At 40.0% G+C, this 18,474-nt stretch overlaps 1 protein-coding gene across 2 annotated transcripts in view; it reads left to right on the plus strand.

The window, feature by feature from the left end:
* GRK7 (G protein-coupled receptor kinase 7) overlaps window positions 1–18,195 on the plus strand; it is a 59,644-nt gene extending 41,449 nt beyond the window's left edge. For both annotated transcript variants that reach the window (XM_035704949.2, XM_025448880.3), the window contains exons 6-7: window positions 8,041–8,315; window positions 15,729–18,195. In XM_035704949.2, the coding sequence (XP_035560842.1) occupies window positions 8,041–8,315; window positions 15,729–16,065 (612 nt within the window). In that variant the 3' untranslated portion in view covers window positions 16,066–18,195. The remainder of the gene's footprint in view (window positions 1–8,040; window positions 8,316–15,728) is intronic.
* The last annotated feature ends 279 nt before the right edge of the window (window positions 18,196–18,474 follow it).

Raw genomic sequence — 18,474 nt, forward strand, 5'->3', positions numbered from 1 at the left:
TAGCAGAGATACAGGCAAAGGATATTGGGAAAAGGGGAAGGGAAGCAAATCAAGCAAGAAGGACCAAGGTCTTGGTCCTTGGTAGCTGGGGAGAGGGAAGAAGAAGACTCTAAGGAGAGAAAAGAAATCCTGGGGATCCCTGGGTGGCGCAGCGGTTTAGCGCCTGCCTTTGGCCCAGGGCGTGATCCTGGAGACCCGGGATCGAATCCCATGTCGGGCTCCCGGTGCATGGAGCCTGCTTCTCCCTCTGCCTGTGTCTCTGCCTCTCTCTCTCTCTCTCTCTCTGTGACTATCATAAATAAATAAAAAATTTAAAAAAAAAAAGAAATCCTGAAGGAAACTTGGAAGGGTAAGAAAAAGCCACCTCACCTACTTCCATAGAGGCAGTGTAACGTAGTGGTTCAAAGTGCAGGGCTGTATGTGAATCTTGGGTGGGTGACCTTGGGCAAGATTCAAGCCCTCCATAGTTCAGTTTTTTAATCTGTAAAATGGAAGATAAAATAGTTTCTATCTCATAGGCTTCTCATAAAGATGACACAAGAAATGCACATAAAGCACTTGAGAAAATATTTAGCATATAATAAGCACTTAATAAGTATTGTACATTATTATTTCCAACTTTTCCCCTAGCCTGTGTCTCACATCCTTTGTTGAGGAAATGGCATGTTCTCCACTCTCACCCTATGCCTTCTACTGAGCCACTGATGTTTATCTGGTGTCCTGATTAGCTATTTTAATCCCTAAAGTCACTCACCTCTGAAATCTGCTCATTGGAAGGATGCCACACACAGAGCAAGCTCACCATCAGTGTTGTTAAGTAGAATTTACCAATCACCACCAGTCTAAACTGCAGTTGGATGTTATCTGTAGTCTTCTTCCTGCTTTTTCCACCCCAGCAGAGGAGATTGAACTGGAGAGAAGCTGGACTCAGGAACATACACTCCAACTGAGAGGTGTAGAAAGTGAAATACTATGGAAAGGGAGGAGACCCTCAGCCCCCTCCTCACCTTAGCTTCCAGAATGAGAGCAAGTGGACTGACCCCTCTCAAATGGGGTATTATTGGAGCATCTCTCTCTGAGGAAATGGAGTAGCCTAACACAAAAGGTGTGTGGATACTCATAGGTCAGTCCCCATTGAAAGGGCTTTGCAGGATCACCCTACAGTGAAGCCCATCAGTTGACAAGCTTCTTATCCGCTTTTTCATGTTACATTCTTAGATATGAACAGTCAAAGATTGGGCCCCTGGGTGGCTCAGTAGGTTAAGCATCTGCCTTCAGCTCAGGTCACGATACCAGAATCCTGGGATCAAGTCCTGCATTGGGCTCTCTGCTCAGTGGGGAGCCTGCTTCTCCCTCTATCTCTGCCTCCTTCTCTCTCTCTGTCTCTCATGAATAAATAAATACAATCTTAAAAAAAAAAAGAGCAGTCAATGATCATTTGTTATTTGAAGGAACACTCCAAAATAAGACTATGCAAAAACAAACAGAAGAAAGGAGGCTATAGAAAGCAGAAACAATGCAATGAGTAGAAGGGAACAATTTTTAAAATTTATAATTACTATCTTATGAGATTTAACAGAAGATACTGTATCTATGAAGCAAAAACAGATGCTAGAAAACAAGGAACGTTCAGAGAAGAAAGGACATTTGAGAAATTAAAAAATTGTAAATAATTTTTGCAGAACAGCATGGATAAATCTCAAAAACATCAAAAAAATGAAATCAGACACAAAAGAGTATCTACCATACTATTCCATTTTTTTTTTTAAGATTTTATTTATTTATTCATGAGAGACACACACAAACAGAGAGGCAGAGACACAGGCAGAGGGAGAAGCAGACTCCATGCAGGGAGCCCAATGTGAGACTCGATCCCAGGTCTCCAGGATCATACCCCAGGCTGCAGGCGGCACTAAACTGCTGCACCACTGGGGCTGCCCCATACTATTCCATTTATATGAATCCTGAAACAGACAAATCTATGGTGACAGAAATCAGAAAGTGGTTGCCTGGGAAGTGGAGAGGAGAATGGACTAAAAAGAGATACAAGGGAACTTTCTGGGTGGATGAAATATTCTATTTCTTGTTTGGGTGGTATTTATGTGGGTGTACACAATTATCAAAATTTATTGAACCGAACATCTACTACCTGTGCATATTATTCTATGTTAATTATATTTTAATAAAAAACATTTGCAGAAATGAAATTTCAGTAGAAGGATTAAGCCTCGGGACAACTGGGTGGCACAGTGGTTAAGTGTCTGCCTTTGGCTCAGGGTGTGATCCTGGGGTCCTGGGTATGGAGTCCCACATGGGGCTCCTGACAGGGACCCTGCTTCTCCCCTTGCCTGTGTTTCTGCCTCTCTCTCTCTCTCTGTCTCTCATGAATAAATCAATAAGACCTTAAAAAAAAAAAGGATTAAGCCTCTAAATCTAGCTATTATTTTACAGAAAACACAAAGAATAGAGGTACATGTTAAATGACACCACAGGGATACAGTCAGAAAAATCTAACCTGGGGCACTCTATAGTTTAGCCAGTTTTCCCAACAAAATCTTCTAGGGGGCTAGGGAGGCAAACAGATGAGGAATTCATATATTCACAGAGATTTAAGAGACATACCAAGCAACGACACTATATGAACTTTATTTAGATCCAAATTTAAGCAAACTATTAGAGGGCAGTTTTATAGGACAATTGGAGAAATGTAAACATGTCCAGATATTTGATAATGTTAAGGAATTACTGTTATTTTTTAAGTGAACTAATGGTATTGCAATGGCTTTGTTTTTTGTTGTTGTTGTTGTTTTTAACATTTTATTTATACATAGAGACACAGAGAGAGAGAGAGAGAGAGGCAGAGACACAGGCAGAGGGAGAAGCAGGCTCCACGCAGGGAACCTGATGTGGGATTCCATCCCAGGTCTCCAGGATCACACCTCGGGCTGCAGGCGGCACTAAACCGCTGCACCACCGGGGCTGCCCTTGGTTTTGTTTTTAAGTGTCCTTATGCTTTTACAAATTCATAGTGAAGTACAAACGATATGACGTCTAGAATAGTCTGGGGGCAGTGGCAGTGGGTAGGGGACACAGATGAAACAAGACTGTTGATAATTGTTGAAGCTGATTGTAGCATATACTGAGTTTATTATTCTAGTCTTTCTTCTGTATATGTTTGAAATTTCCCATCGTAAAATGATTTAAAAAAAAAATAGAAGAGTTTGGGAAAAAATAGAGGAAGTCTTCTAGGAAAAAAAGAAATCCTAGAAAAAGACAAAGAGATGGAAAATAGGAGCAAAATATAAGAAACATAGAGGATACGTTCAGGATTTCTAAAAACAAAAAGAGAGAAAAGAAAATGGGGAGGAGAAAATGATCAAAGAAATAATATGAGAAAGTTTCCCAATTCTGACAGCCATTGGTTTCTGGATTGAGTGGCCAGCCAGTAGCCAGTATTGCAAATGAAAGAAGCCCCACACCAAAGTACATCTTTGAGAAGTTTCAAGTTGATGTACTAGGCCACAAACCTCATACACCTTCTTATAGTCCCTCTCTGCCTTTTCTCTCTCTCCTGGATAGCACCCTGTTGGCGTCCACATGTAGGCCGAGTTGCTCCTCCACTTTTAGAATTGGGGAAATGTATGATGCAATGTGAATCCTGGTTTCTAGCAAGCTGCTGAAGGTCTGGACTACATATCTGGAAATAACAGACTAGTTAGCTTTTGGGTAATCCTTGGCTAATGGAAATAGGCGATAAGAGGGAGCTGGGTAGATGGATTTCCCCTTTCTTCACTCTCCCCTGCAGTTCCTGTTTATGACCCTTCCAGAAGATTCTATTGTGCCTGATGGATTGGCAGCTACCTGGTAACACCTGGCATTGCATCCCCTTCCCTCACTCCTTTTCCCTCTGTGTTCTAATATAAAAGCCTTCAAACATACAGGAAAGTTGAAAGAATTTAAAACAAGCACCTATATACCCATTACCTAGCATTTGCTATGGACATTTTGAACAGCTTTATTGAGATATAATTTAAATACCATAAAGTTGACCCATTTAAAGTGTACAATTCTGTAGATTTTAGTGTATTCATAGAGCGATGCAAACATTATCACAATTTTAGAATCTTTTCTTCACCCTCTGCCCCTTTGCAGTCATTCCCACTCCCCCTGTCCCAACCTTAAGCAACCACTAACCCACTTTCTGGCTCTATGGAATTGCCTATTTTGGACATTATATATTAATGGAAACCCAATATGTGGCTTTTTGTGTTTAGTTTCTTTTACTTCACATAATGAGTTCAAGGTTCATCCATGTTGTAGCATGTATCAGCACTTCATCCATTTTTATGGTCAAACAGTATTCCATTGTATATCATTAATAATTTATTGGATTCACTTTATCACATGTCTATCCATCTATCCATCCCTCTATTGATCCATTAACCTGTCCTATATCTTTCATGTATTTCTGAGTGGGCTTACTCCCCTTTCTCCCCAACCCTCAGCACCTTTGCCTTATACATCTCCCAAATAAAGCTCATATCATATGATCTCTTTAGGTACAAAGGAAACTGAAAGATGGAGTGCTTAGCCTTCTGATCTCTGATAGGGAGATACACGGGGAAAGGGAGACTGGGAATGGATTTTTGCTATTTCGGCATACAGTGTTTCTCAATCTCATCCATATCTCTCCCTCTAGTCTTCCCTCCCACCGTTGTATCCCACAGATCTTGTGTTCCATAAATGCCAAATTCCTTAAAATTCCCTGAACACCTCACATTATTTCTGGCTCCATCTCTCGTACATGCTTGTTAGCTGGCTAACTTTCTCTAGGTGACAGATTCTTCCCTCATGATTCAGCTCAGCTATCACTGACTCTTCAGTGAAGTATCAACACACACACACACACACACACACACACACACACACCTCTGGCCTCCCTGTGCTTGTTTTATACTCCCATACTGGCATTTACTCTATTGAATTAACCTTTTGACCTTTCTCCACCAGCCTGTAAATCCTGAAGGGCAGGGGCCACGTATTATATATCTTGGTATCCCTAGAACTTACTCAGCTTAGCTCAATAAATATCGGTTGGATGGTGAGGCCCTACAGTAAATTCCTAGTTTGGATATAAAGATGAGTAAGACTTCATCCTGGGTCTCAGGGGAGCCTACAGGACCCTTTTGTCTGGAGAAATGCAAAACTAGACAAGATTCTAGGACAACAAATGTAAACTGGGACTGTACCCAGCAAACCGGAACGTATGGTCACCCAAATTATATATCAGCTTCTATGAAAACAGCAGTGCCATGCTGACTCATGCTCAGTCTGTCAGACCCCAGTCACTTCCAGAACAAGCCAACTACTTCCCATTAGTGCTTGGGTCATATATAATTTTCATTGTTATTATCCATGTAGAAATTATCTATGAAATGTAATATTCCTAAGGCATTATATGTATAGTGCATAGAAAAACATATACTTAAGGAATCAGAAAAAAAAAAATCACCCAATACACAAGTAACACTTTCCAACTTTTTTTTTTAAAAAAAGATTTTATTTATTTACTCATGAGAGACACACAGAGAGAGGCAGAGACACAGACAGAAGGAGAAGCAGGCTCCATGCAGGGAGCCTGATGCAGGACTTGATCCTCTGACTCCCAGATCACACCCTGAGCCAAAGGCAGATGCTCAACCATTGAGCCACCCAGGCATCCCTTTCCAACCTTTTTTGATGTACTGGAATGCATATTTGTAATAAGTGTGTGAAGTCCATTATATATATATAAACTTCTTGGTATTAGCAATAGACTCTAATCTGTTGTCTTTACTGATGGGCATTTGGAGGTTTCCAGCTTGTGACCATTATGAATAATGGAGCTATGAACACCTCAATGTAGATTCCTTTTTCTTTTTTCTGAGTCATTTCTTTGAGGTATATACTCAGGATTAAGTAACCTGGTTGAAGGATAGGAACAGTTGGTACATATTATTTGCTATGACTCTATATCTTACTGCTCTCCTAAAAGTATGAGTCAATTTACAGAGCACCTCTGTTTCTCACAACTCTGCTAATAATTATAATATCATTTTTATGGACTAATAGAAGCTTATTATCATTTTAGGGTGTTCTTTGAATTTTTAATTGCTACAGAGGTCATACATTATACTTTAGCCAAAAACAAGTTAGTTTTTGGAAAACATATGTGTTTGTGTATGTGTGTGTATATAGTTATAAGTTATGTTATAGATATTCATTAAATATTTGTTGGGGACACCTCAGTGGCTCAATCAGTTAACTGTCCAACTCTTGGTTTTGGTTCAGGTCATGATCTTAGGGTTGTGGGATCGAGCCCCATGTGAGGAGCTGTGCTTGACCTGGAGTCTGCTTGGGATTCCTTCCCTCTCATCCACCCTCTCCTTCTGCCCCTCCTCCTGCACACACATGTACTCCCTCCATCTCTCTCTCTCTCAAATAAATAAATAAATAAATAAATAGATAAATAAATAAATAAATAAATAAAATCTTTTTAAAAATCTGTTGAATTAATGTATTAAAATAACACATTCACAAAAAGATAATAACTGCATGATTCCATATTCATGAGGTACCTGGAGTAGTTAGATTCATAGAGACAGAAAGTAAAATGGTGGTTGCCAGGGCCTGGGGTAGGTGTGGGGGGCAATGGGGAGTTGTTGAATGGGACTAGAGTTTCAGTTTTGCAAGATAAAGAGAGTTCTGGAGATAGAAAGTGATTATGGTTGCACAACAATGTGAATGTACTTAGTACTCTCGAACTGTATATTTAAAAATTATTAATAAGGTAAATTTTTTTAAAAAAATTCTTTATTCATGAGAGACACACAGAGAGAGAGGCAGAGACACAGACAGAGAGAGAAGCAGGCTCCCCACCAGGAGTCCAATGTGGGACTCAATCCCAGGACTGCAGGATCATGACCTGAGCGAAAGGCAGACACTCAACCACTGAGCCACCCAGGTGCCCCAAGAGGGTAAATTTTATGTTATATAAAAAAATATGTTTTTAACCCAGTGGTTATTTGGCATGTATTGTCAGTAGAAATGTGCCTGCAAAATATAGTCAGGCATGTTAAATGAAATTTCATGTGTGGAATTTTTTAGATTAAAATGATTATGCTAATTTTTTAATGCAGACACAGAGTGTGATATTAATATTGTTATATAGCAAATAGAGTAAGAATCAGAGACCAGATAGTATATAAACACTCAATATTAGCAATAAAGTGTTCAACCTTTAAAAACTATGCATCTAATTTTCTATTATCTGTGAGTAAAATACAGAGGCAGAGGTTAGGGGAATCATAGAGACATCCACTTGAAGTTTTTACCTTAATGATGAAGTGTGGGGCTACGTGACCTCCCCATTTCAAGGGCAGCTTCATCTATCCCTTTATTTTATTATTCATTCATTTGTTCATTCATTCATTTATTCAGTAGGCTCCATGCCTAGCATGAACCCTCAGCTGAGATCAAGAGTCAATTGTCTGAGCCACCCAGGCACTCCTCATCTGTCTCTTTTAGAATGCACTCCAGCCGGGCTCCTGAGTGGCTCAATGTCTGCCTTCAGCTTGGTTGTGATCTATGGCTCCTAGGATCAAGCCCAGGAACAGGTCTCTGCTTGGTGGGCAGTTTGCTTCTCACTCTCCCTCTGTGCTTTCTTTCTCTCACTCTCTCTCTCTCTCTCTCAAATAACTAACTAACTAACAACTAAATAAATAAATAAATAAATAAATAAAATAAAATCTTTAGAAGGCACTCCATCTAAATTCTCTTTACTTCTTATTGGCCAGAATGGATGACATGGCCTGCACTAGCTCCACCAGAGGCTGCTAGGAAAGCAGAGGCTAGATCAGGTTAGACACATTGCCACCCCAAATAAGTTAGGATTCCCCTTCACAAAGAAAGAAAAGGAGAATGGGCATTGGACAGGCAATCAGCAGCATCTGTTATACTCACATTAGTGTTTTTGTTTTGTTCTTGTTTGGGGTGCTACAGGCTGGAACCAATGGTTATATGGCTCCTGAAATCCTAATGGAAAAAGTGAGTTATTCCTATCCTGTGGACTGGTTTGCAATGGGATGCAGTATCTATGAAATGGTTGCTGGACGGACACCATTCAAAGATTACAAGGAAAAAGTCAGTAAAGAGGATTTAAAGCAAAGAACCCTGAAAGAAGACGTCCAATTCCAACATGATAACTTCACAGAGGAAGCAAAAGATATTTGCAGACTCTTCTTGGCTAAGAAACCAGAGCAACGTTTAGGAAGCAGGTAAACTACCATAAAATAGAGGTGATTAGCCATGTCAACATTGTCCACAGGATTCAGTATTATTATTTTCCTATTATTCTTTGCATATTATATAGTTACATATTTCCAATACTTTCAAACACCGTGAGCACTCAATGTAGGATGATCTCAGATATATCTTAAAGTGAAAAAAGTGAAGTGCAAAACAGCATACTTCAAAGAAAGAAAAGAAATCTATAATTTAAATAGTTGCCTAGCATGAACCCAAATATTTTGGGCAGAGTATACAAAGAATGTCTATGATTGGTTGCCTCTAAGAAAAAGAAATTAGGGGCAGGTGACGAGTATGCAAATGAGGATTTTCACTCTATGACCCTATTATCTTTTGAATTTTGAATCATGGGAATAAAATGATTCAAAAATGAATAAAATTAAAACTAAAACTTAAAACCCATCAGTACTGGAAAGTTATAGCTCTGGAAAATTCTGCCCCTTTTAAATGTCTCTGCAAGATGTCAACTGGTCAACAGATATTTAGTGAGTACATATACTATTGCCAGGTATGTTAAATACAGTTGATGTTACTTTTGAAGAAAGTTGAGTTTTATTGCTTACGTGGAATAGTAAGATCAAGATATTTTAGGAGAAACAAAAGAAGTAAAAGCTGACCTGGGCAGTGGATGACTGTGTTCTACAAAGAAAAAACGAAGGACTTTAGATTCACAAACATAGACTCACATCCTAGCTCTGTATGTCATTTTACCTCAAGCAATTGAACTACTTTCTCAGAGTCTCAATATCTTCATGTTTCAAAATGGGGGATTTAGAGGTGTAATGACTAATTTTTTGACAACTTGATTAGGTTACAATACTCAGATAATCAATTATTCTAGAGATTTCTGTGCAGGTATTTTTTAGTTAAGATTAATATATAAATCAGTAGGCTTTGAGTAAAGGAGATTATTCTTCATAATGTGGGTGGATCTCATCCAATCAGTTGAAGGCTGTAACAGAAAAAGACTGACTTCCCTGGGAGAAGAGGGAATTCTGCTGACAAAACACCTTTGGACTTGAAGTGCAACTCTTCCCCTGAGTCTCCAGCTTGACAGCCTACCTTGCAGGATTTGGACTTGCCAAACCACCACAATTGTGTGAGCCAATTCCTTAAAATAAACTTCTCTCTGCCTTTTTTACTTCCCTTTCTTCCTTCCTTTCTTCCTTCCTTCCTTTCTTCCTTCCTTACTTCCTTCTTTCCTTCTTCCCTCCCTCCCTCCCTCCCTCCCTCCCTCCCTCCCTCCCTCCCCTCTCTCTCCCTCCTTCTTTTCTTTTTCTTTCTTCCTCCCTCCCTCCCTCCCTTTTCTCTTTTTCTTTCTGTCTTTCTTTCTCTGTCTCTCTTTTTCTCTTCTCTCACTCTCTCTCTCCCTCTCTCAATTGCTCTCATATACATACACACATTACTGTCAGGGAGAAAAACTTTTCCTCTACCCTCTTAGGTTTGGAGGCCTGCAAACTAAGCTGACAAAAAACAGATTAGCAAGAGAAAAAGTCAGGTTTTTATTGATGCACATATACAAGAGTTCACAGAAAAATGTGACTGGGATCAATTAGAATTATAGGCCACCTGAATAGAGGAAGGGGAGGAGGAGAAGGATACTTGCAGGAAAACAAATAATTTCTTAGAATTGGTGGGGGGAAGGGCACTTCTGTGAAAACAAATGACTTTAGGAGAGATAAATGGGTCCTCAGGAGAAGAGATGGGAGATAATGATAGTTTTGTGACAATCTGTCTGTTTAGGTGTGGTGCAGACGGAAGAGTCAAGCTTTCCCAGCTCTAAAACTCCCAGGGAGATTTATGAGTTGAGTTTCTGGGGGAGTCTTTGCTTCTAGGCCGATAAGGGGAGTTCAAAACCTGTATCTGTTGACTTGCAAATGCCTTCAGCTCAAAATAATTTTTATGCTACTGTGGTACATTCTGGACCCCTTCAACATCCTGTTTTTCTTTTTTTTTTTTTTAAGATTTTATTATTTATTCATGAGAGACACAGAGAGAGAGAGAGGCAGAGACACAGGCAGAGGGAGAAGCAGGCTCCACTGAGGGAGCCGGATGCGGGAGTCGATCTTGGGACTCAATCCTGGGAGTCCCATGATCATGCCCTGGGCGGAAGGCAGGCACTAAACCGCTGAGCCACCCAGGGATCCCCAGCATCCTGTTGATTCTGTTTCTCTAGAGAATCCTGGCTAATACAGTGGGATACTTTGAGGTTTAGATATGACATATGTAAAGTTAGATATAATGTATGTTCAGACCTGTTCAAAAAGTGATAGCAATTATTACTAGTTTATTCTAAGAGAGATAGCAGATAATATTTTGGCTAAATTATGAGCTTGAACGTCTAAATTCTTAGATTGAATTTTCAAAAATTTAAAATATATACAAATACGAAAGCTACAACATGAAGTTATAGGACTGATTTTTTTTTTTTAATTTTTTATTTATGATAGTCACACAGAGAGAGAGAGGCAGAGACATAGGCAGAGGGAGAAGCAGGCTCCATGCACCGAGAGCCCAACATGGGATTGGATCCCAGGTCTCCAGGATCGCGCCCCGGGCTAAAGGCAGGCGCCAAACCTCTGCGCCACCCAGGGATCCCTAGGACTGATTTTTAATATTTACCCCAGAATGTAGTCAGTAAAATTACCCTAAATCTTCCAAGTAGCTGCTGGTGAAGGCTCTAGAAGAGGCTGCCTTAATTCAAAATATTTGAATATGGAGATAAGCTTTTAATTTTCAACCTCATTTCTTTAAATAGCAAAACAAAATCCATTTGTAATAACTTCCAAAGCATGACAGATACCAAGCTAACAAATGAGCACTTTGAAATTTGACGGAATCTCTACGTTTATGCGAAGTAAAACCTGGAACTGATTTTCCTGTATAGCTTCCAACATTGTTGTATTAGTGTGGTCAGAATCAGCCATGTCATGATAACAAGCAAATCCCATAGTCTCCACAGCTTGAAATGAAAGGAATTTTTCTCACTCACACAAAGTCCATTATGGGTGCAGCAGCCCTTCGGGTATCTCCCTTTGGAGCAGTGACTCAGAAAGCCAGGCTACTTTCCATTTGACAGCTCCATTGGAACTTGAGGCTTCCAGTCACTATAGCAAGAGAAGAGATAGCAAGAGAAGAAAGGGTAGAGAACCAAGAGGAGCTTTGTACTGCCTCAGCAGGGAAGTGACCTACACTCACTTCGGTTTGGCCAGAAGGAGCCCTTGGCCCTATACCAGGTTGAAGGATCTGGCTAGTGTTGCCTTCCACGTGCCCAGGAAGGAGAGAAGAACCAGAAATGGTGACTACTGACCATCTCTACTATATGGCAGGGAATATAAGAGGGCACACCAACAGTGGAAGAGGCAGCAAGGAAAAAGCAGTCTCTTCAGATGACCTCCCTGAAGGGACTACCACCCACTTGGCATGTTTGATTGAAAATCTATCTTGATACTCTATAAACACACTTTGGGTATATAAAATGAAATATTGACAAACTTCTTCAGGAAAATACCACCTTAAAGCTCTGGATCATTGCCTGAAGCTGCTCCATCAAGCAAAACTTTTTTTATAAAGCATCTGTTGTTGTGACTGTTTTGAATAAAACTGTTTACAACATTAGAGAAAAGGCATATAAAAACCAGCTGTTCGGTGAAAGAGAAAACCTTCTAACATTTTTATTTCAGCTCTCTGTATATTTTTTAAATTAAAATGAGAGAATGTTTGATGAATTTAGTGGTGTCCTTCAAAGCCAAGCAAATGCCTACACAACGTGTTAAATGGCAGAGGGGTCAAGTGCCCCTTCCCTCTTGCATTCACAAACATTTGAAATAAATTTTAAAACACTTTTCCTTCTTTAGGCATCATTGAAAGCATCTCCTCCTTTGTCTTTGTAGGTCTGTGAATTAATTTTGCATAGAAGTCGAAAGCTTTTCAGAGCCGCTCACAAAGGCTCTAGATAGGGTTTATGATGTTTTCTAATAAAATAAAAGCTGAAGACCACTTAAGCACTTTGCAGGTTTTCCTCCAGTCAATACAGCAGAACAAGATCAAATAACCATGCAAATCTCTGACTTAAGTGTTTCCCCAACATGTAATTTCGTACCAATACGTACTGTTCCTGGCAGACCAAACCCCACAGAGTGGTCTTCAAGTATGCTCAGTTGGTATCTTTCCTTCATTAACTGTTATAAGAAAATGCGTCATAATCTCTCTGTGGGGTTCAGTAATACAAGAGCTCCTGTAAATGCTCCGAAATAGAATCTACTCCAGTCAAGAGGAGAAGTCTTCCTGCCACTGCCAGGCTGGCTATTGCAAAAGATGTTGCCTCCATCAATAGCCTCTCCTATTTGTCCAAAGTGCACTGCATAATGATGGGCCAAAAGTCCCTGAATGAAGCTGTCAGGGAAAGATTCAAGAGTAAAATAATAATATCCATGTGATTTCTAATTACAGAACTGAGGTAAGAGTCATTAGTGCAAAGGATAAAGCGATCAGATTTGCAGTGGCCCAGACACTGAGTAAAAGGAATAGGGGTTGGAAAGCCTAGTCTTGTTGTTAGCATCAGCAACCACAGACAGAACTGTTCACCCTCTTGTCAAGACTGGCTTGGCAAGTTTCTCAAGGTTCCTGAGCCCCTGGGCACTCTTTGTTTATCCACGTTAAAGCTGCTCAGAGTGAGGTTAAGGTGCTCTCTTGACCCCTAGGACAGTGTGTTCATACCTGCTGGTGGCCATCAAGGGGTTTCCAGCTCCTTCCTCATGGCACCTGGACCCATTCCAACTCCTTTGTTTTCTTTGAGACACAAAATCTTGGGGTTCATTCCTTATCTCCTTAGGTGGAATTCTAGGTCTGTCCTTGTTCTGCTACATTTAAATTCTCTCTGATATCCTCCCCACCACCATTTGCTGTGTAAATTATACCTCAGTAAACCTAAATTAAGAGAAAAATCCATCTTACTGAATTATCTCAGTAACCCTCCCTCAAAGCTCTGACTCTACGGGATGTAAACCACACAGACATCAGTCATTAGGTTCTAGAAGACAGCAAGCCTGCATTTTCCTTCCTTTCAATTGATGGAGACTTGGTGGCTTGGGATAAAAAAGACACAGACACCTTGTAGTATCTCATGATACAGTTCTCCATGCTTGTTTTCCAGTTGGGTCATAATGAGAAAAGTCCAAGGAGTCCTGCATCATCCATCCTGGATGGGGCTAGACCTGAATCACAGAACAACCCAGGGAATGGCTGGGCATCAAATGCCTCCAGCTGGATTTCTCTTTTCCATAATAATATTTTATTATAATTTTCCTTTGAAAAATTCACCTGTGTTTTTTGGCTTTTTCAGACGCACAGCTATTTATGAATGCAGAAGCAAATAAAGAGGTTAAAAATACAATGAAAAGACAGACAGGCATTATTGTGATGGTTAAATGCGATAACATAAATGCAGAGCTTAACTTTGTGAACTAAAAGTGAGTTCAGGATAAATGCCAGTTATTCTCACTATTGTTATTAGTAACATCATGATTGTGTTTTGGACCTGTTAGAGTCCACTGCAGTAATTATCTGACATAGTAGGAAGTCTCTAAAGGGAGAATTCCTCAATCCTTTTCCTAAAAGCTTTTTGATAACTGGAATAAAAATAAAAGGAAACGTATGAAAGTGATTAATTTTTACCAAGGTTGATTTAGGACATAAATCGACTTTTCTGTCAAAACAAAATGAAACAAAAACCTGTACTTAAGAGGAACCAAGAGAAATGTGCAGTAGGCTGCCCCTAGTGTGCCCCCAAAGATCCCCACCTCCTTTTTTGTTTTTAAGATTTTATTTATTCATGAGACACGGGGAGGGGGGTGGGCAGAGACATAGGCAGAGAGAAAGGCAGGCTCCATGCAGGGAGCCCGAAGTGGGACTTAATCCTGGGACCCCATGATCATGCCCTGGGCCAAAGGCAGGCCCTCACCGCTGAGCCACTCAGGCGTTCCTCCCAACCTCCTGTTATCCACACTCTTGTGTAATCCCTTCCCTTAAGGGTAGGCTGGACTTATTCATCTGCTTCTAACAACATGGCAGAAGTGATAAGATATCATTTCTAAGATTAGGTAGTAAGAAGACTGTGCCTTTTATCTTGGGTTCACTCTTTCTCTTTCCCATCCTCCCTTCCTCCCTCTCTGATCATTTGCCCTGGGGAAAGCCAGCTGTAAAGTTATAAGGTAGCTTTGTGAAGAGGCTCATGTGGTAAGGTATGAAGACCTGCCAATAACCATGTGAATGAGCTTGGAAGCAGATTTCCTCCCCTAACCCCAGCTGAACCTTCAGTTGAGACCATAGCCTTGATGAAGAGTTTTTTTTTTTTTTTTTTTTTTAAGATTTTATTTATTTATTTTCATGAGAGACACACAGAGAGAGGCAGAGACATAGACAGAGGGAGAAGCAGGCTGAAGCATGAGGCGAGACTTGATCCCAGGACCTCGGGATCATGACTTGAGCCAAAGACAGACACTCAACCACTGAGCTACTAGGTGCCCCCCGATGAACAGCTTTACTGAAACCTCATGAAAGACCTTGAGCCAGAGGCACCCAGTTAAACTGGTTCTAGATTCTTGACCCACAGAAACTGAGATAATAATGTTGTTTTAAGCCACTGAATGTTGGGGCAGTTTGTTACACAGCAATAGATCATTAACAAGAGGTCACACAGTTGGAAACACATATCCCCCACCCCCCCCCTTATTCTAAGGCAAATACTGGAATTATTTCTAACACAAAGAAGAAGGGCTTGATAAAAAATAGCCATAGTCTTGAGCATTGAATGGATGCTACTAAAAATTACTAATGGATTTTTTAAATCTTTAAAAATATTGTGGCAGTTGGGGAGGTAGGTGGAGCTCCTAAAAATCATGTTATATGAAGAGTGAGGAGATATGGGTGCTGTCTTTAGAATGTGAGGGGGGCTGTGTGGGAAGAGACATGCTTCCCTTGTTCAATGTGACCCTGAAGAGTAGAGCAAAGTGCAATGACTGGAAGTTGTAGGCAAGCAGGTTCGGGTTCCACTGAATTTTGCCTGTATTTCCATAGAGCACTAAAAATAAAAGTCATGTCAACTGCTTGACTCTGAAGATTAGATCTACATGTGAAATTTATCTGCAAACAACGAAGATGCTACTGTCTGCATAAGATGGAATTGTGGGTAAATTTTTAAAAATCATGGGTGATTTTTCAAGTTATTATTTTTCCAAATTATTCTTTACATCGTTATATTGTCTTTGAAATTAAAATAAAATGTATTGCAGGAAAAGAATACTACACACTTCGTATTGTTAAAACATTTCCTGTTTTGGTTTGTTACTGTGTCTAAGGCTGACCATCTCCTTTCTTCACAGAGAGAAGTCTGATGATCCCAGGCAACACCCTTTCTTCAAAACCATCAATTTTGCTCGCCTGGAAGCTGGCCTGGTTGAGCCCCCATTTGTGCCAGATCCTTCAGTGGTTTATGCCAAAGACATTGCTGAAATTGAAGATTTCTCTGAGGTTCGGGGAATCGAATTTGATGATAAAGACAAGGTGTTCTTCCAAAGATTTGCAACAGGTGCTGTCCCCATAGCATGGCAGGAAGAGATTATAGAAACAGGACTGTTTGAAGAATTGAACGACCCCAACAGGCCTGCAGGTTGTGGGGATGGTAATTCATCCAAGTCTGGTGTGTGTTTGTTATTATAAGTTGTTTTCTCTACCAGATGGGCAGCAGGAATCTCAGCTGACATAATCCTTGAATGTTCCTAACACATGAAAATCTGTTGAATGAGGACTGATCAATCAGGAGGGGCATTTCAACCATAGAACAGTTCAAAGGACAGGTGAGCTTACCACTAGGACACATTTTTCTCCCCTCCCCTCCACCTCCCCACTCTTTCCGCTCTCCTCCCCTTTCTCTCACTCTCCACCCTACCCCTTACCTCCTCTCCTCTTCCCCTCTTCTACCCCTTTTCTCCCCTCTCTCCTTCCCTTCCTCTTCTTTCCTCTCCTTTCTTCCTCCTTCCTTCCTTCTCTCTCCCTCTCTCTCTCTCTCTCTCTCTCCCCACCTCTTTCTTCTTTCTCTCTTTTTTCATAAAGATGAGTAAAGTCTCAGTTTTCATTGAGGCCTGGGAAAAGGAACATTCAGGTTTATTTTGATAAACTAAAAGCATGAGCCCGCCACCATCATGTCCCTGAAAATTACACAAAGTCCTAGGAATAGAGAATGGAACGTTGTGGTAATGCTCAGAAAATGAGCATTTGCAATTCTTGGTAAATAATCATTTTAGTTTTTCTTTGTTTATATCCTTTCTTCCCTTCATCTTTCAGTATTTCTTTTGCCTCTGTAGTTATAAAAAGGATTTGAAAGCTGGAAATAAATGTTCCTTATATCCTCCCCCTAAAAAGGAGTGGATTGTAATATTTGGGCAATATTTAAAATTACAGAATAATTTTTAACTTACCGAAAGTCTCGTTGTCATGTTCCGGCAGTATTTTACCATTATAATGTTGAAGCATTTTAAACATAAACACTCACGAGATCTGTGAATTAAAGTATTCTGTAAGTTGAGTCCTTTAGGTAACATGCTACAAATTGCTTACATGTATTTTTCCACATGCCATTAGTTCCCAAACTTTGCTGAACTTTGGAATCACCTAGGGATCTTTTAAAAGTACCAATGTCTGACTCTTACCCCCAGATTTTAATTGGTCTGGGGTGCAGTCTGGGCATCTAGATTCTCAAAAGCTCCCTAGGTGCTTCTAATGTCCGGCAAGTTTGAGAACCATGCCACATAGGCTTAAATGCTGTTATGTAGGGTTCTTGTTTGGGTTGCTCAAGGTTTCAACTGTACATTTGGGAGCAACTTTTGGGGGGGGGGGGTAGCAACTTTTCAAATACCCCCAAAACACATAATTTTGGCAGTTGCAGTATATATGAAACTGAAGATAATCTGTATTCATCCTGTAGACTTTCCTGTCCTTGTACACTGTAGTTCTTCACACATATCTTGTGAAGTAGGCTTTTGGCTCTAAGGCTCTTGGCTCTTTCAAGACTTGAATGAAGGAGAAATATAGGCTTTGGCAGCTGATTTAAACAAATGGTAGCCCTCATTTCAAGTGGCTACCCAGCCAGAACTTTATTGTAGAATTAGCACTTCTCATGAGCACAGCCAAAGTGAAAATTCTAAGGGTGCAAAAAAATATTTGGGGCACAAATAAATATAAATCTGAGGTGATTATACTTAAAGAAAAAAAGGGGGGCACCTGGCTGGTCAGCTGGTAGAGCATGTGACCCTTGACCTCAGAGTGGGGTTGTGACTTCAAGCCCCATGTTGGGCATAGAGCTTACTAAAAATAATAATAAAATGAAATTTTTAAAAAGGGTAAAAAAAGATGTATGTGTGCATTAGGAAATCTCACTTGTCCCAGTGGTGAGAAACCTGGCTGAATCATTTTAAAAGTTTTCTCTCTTGATTAAGGGAGCCAAGAGTTGCAAAAACACTGGTCAAAAATATTTGGTTAACTGGAATCCAGCTAACAATAATCCTCAATTATAAGACAGCATTAACCATATCCTGCAGGAGTAGTAAGAAATCCTCTTGGACTTAAGTCCTGGGTTAGTTCATCTGCTACTCACCCTTCTGCTCATTCTCTATCCTCAGCAAGTTTTTGATGCTCCAAATCCTGCTCTGGAGACACTGCAGAGTCCTGGGTCATCAAAGCAGATACAGGTGTGTCCAGCAGATTCTTTTTCCTAAGACAAGAAAGTAGATTAAAATTTGATGAAATTTGTAACAAGTCTATTTTAACAAAAAATAAAATCACAAGACAGAACTTTCCAAGAGTAGAGTTTTTAGTATTTAGCTTTATAATTAGACATTTCAAAGTAATGTCTTCTTGCATTGGTTCCTTATTGTAAATGTCTACTGCTTTTGATAAACTTTAGTAGAAATCTGTGTTTCATTTCTTAGAACTAACTCAAGAAAGTAATTGAGGAAGATAACTATATTCAAACAATCTCCAAGTAAATATATGTTGAGTTAAGTTACATATTGAGCCCTATCCTGGGTATTTTGGGGACACCATAGAGAAATAAGACAACTGTCTAAGAGA

The sequence above is a fragment of the Canis lupus genome, chromosome 23, assembly GCF_003254725.2.
Source record: "Canis lupus dingo isolate Sandy chromosome 23, ASM325472v2, whole genome shotgun sequence".
In the NCBI taxonomy this organism is placed as follows: domain Eukaryota; kingdom Metazoa; phylum Chordata; class Mammalia; order Carnivora; family Canidae; genus Canis; species Canis lupus.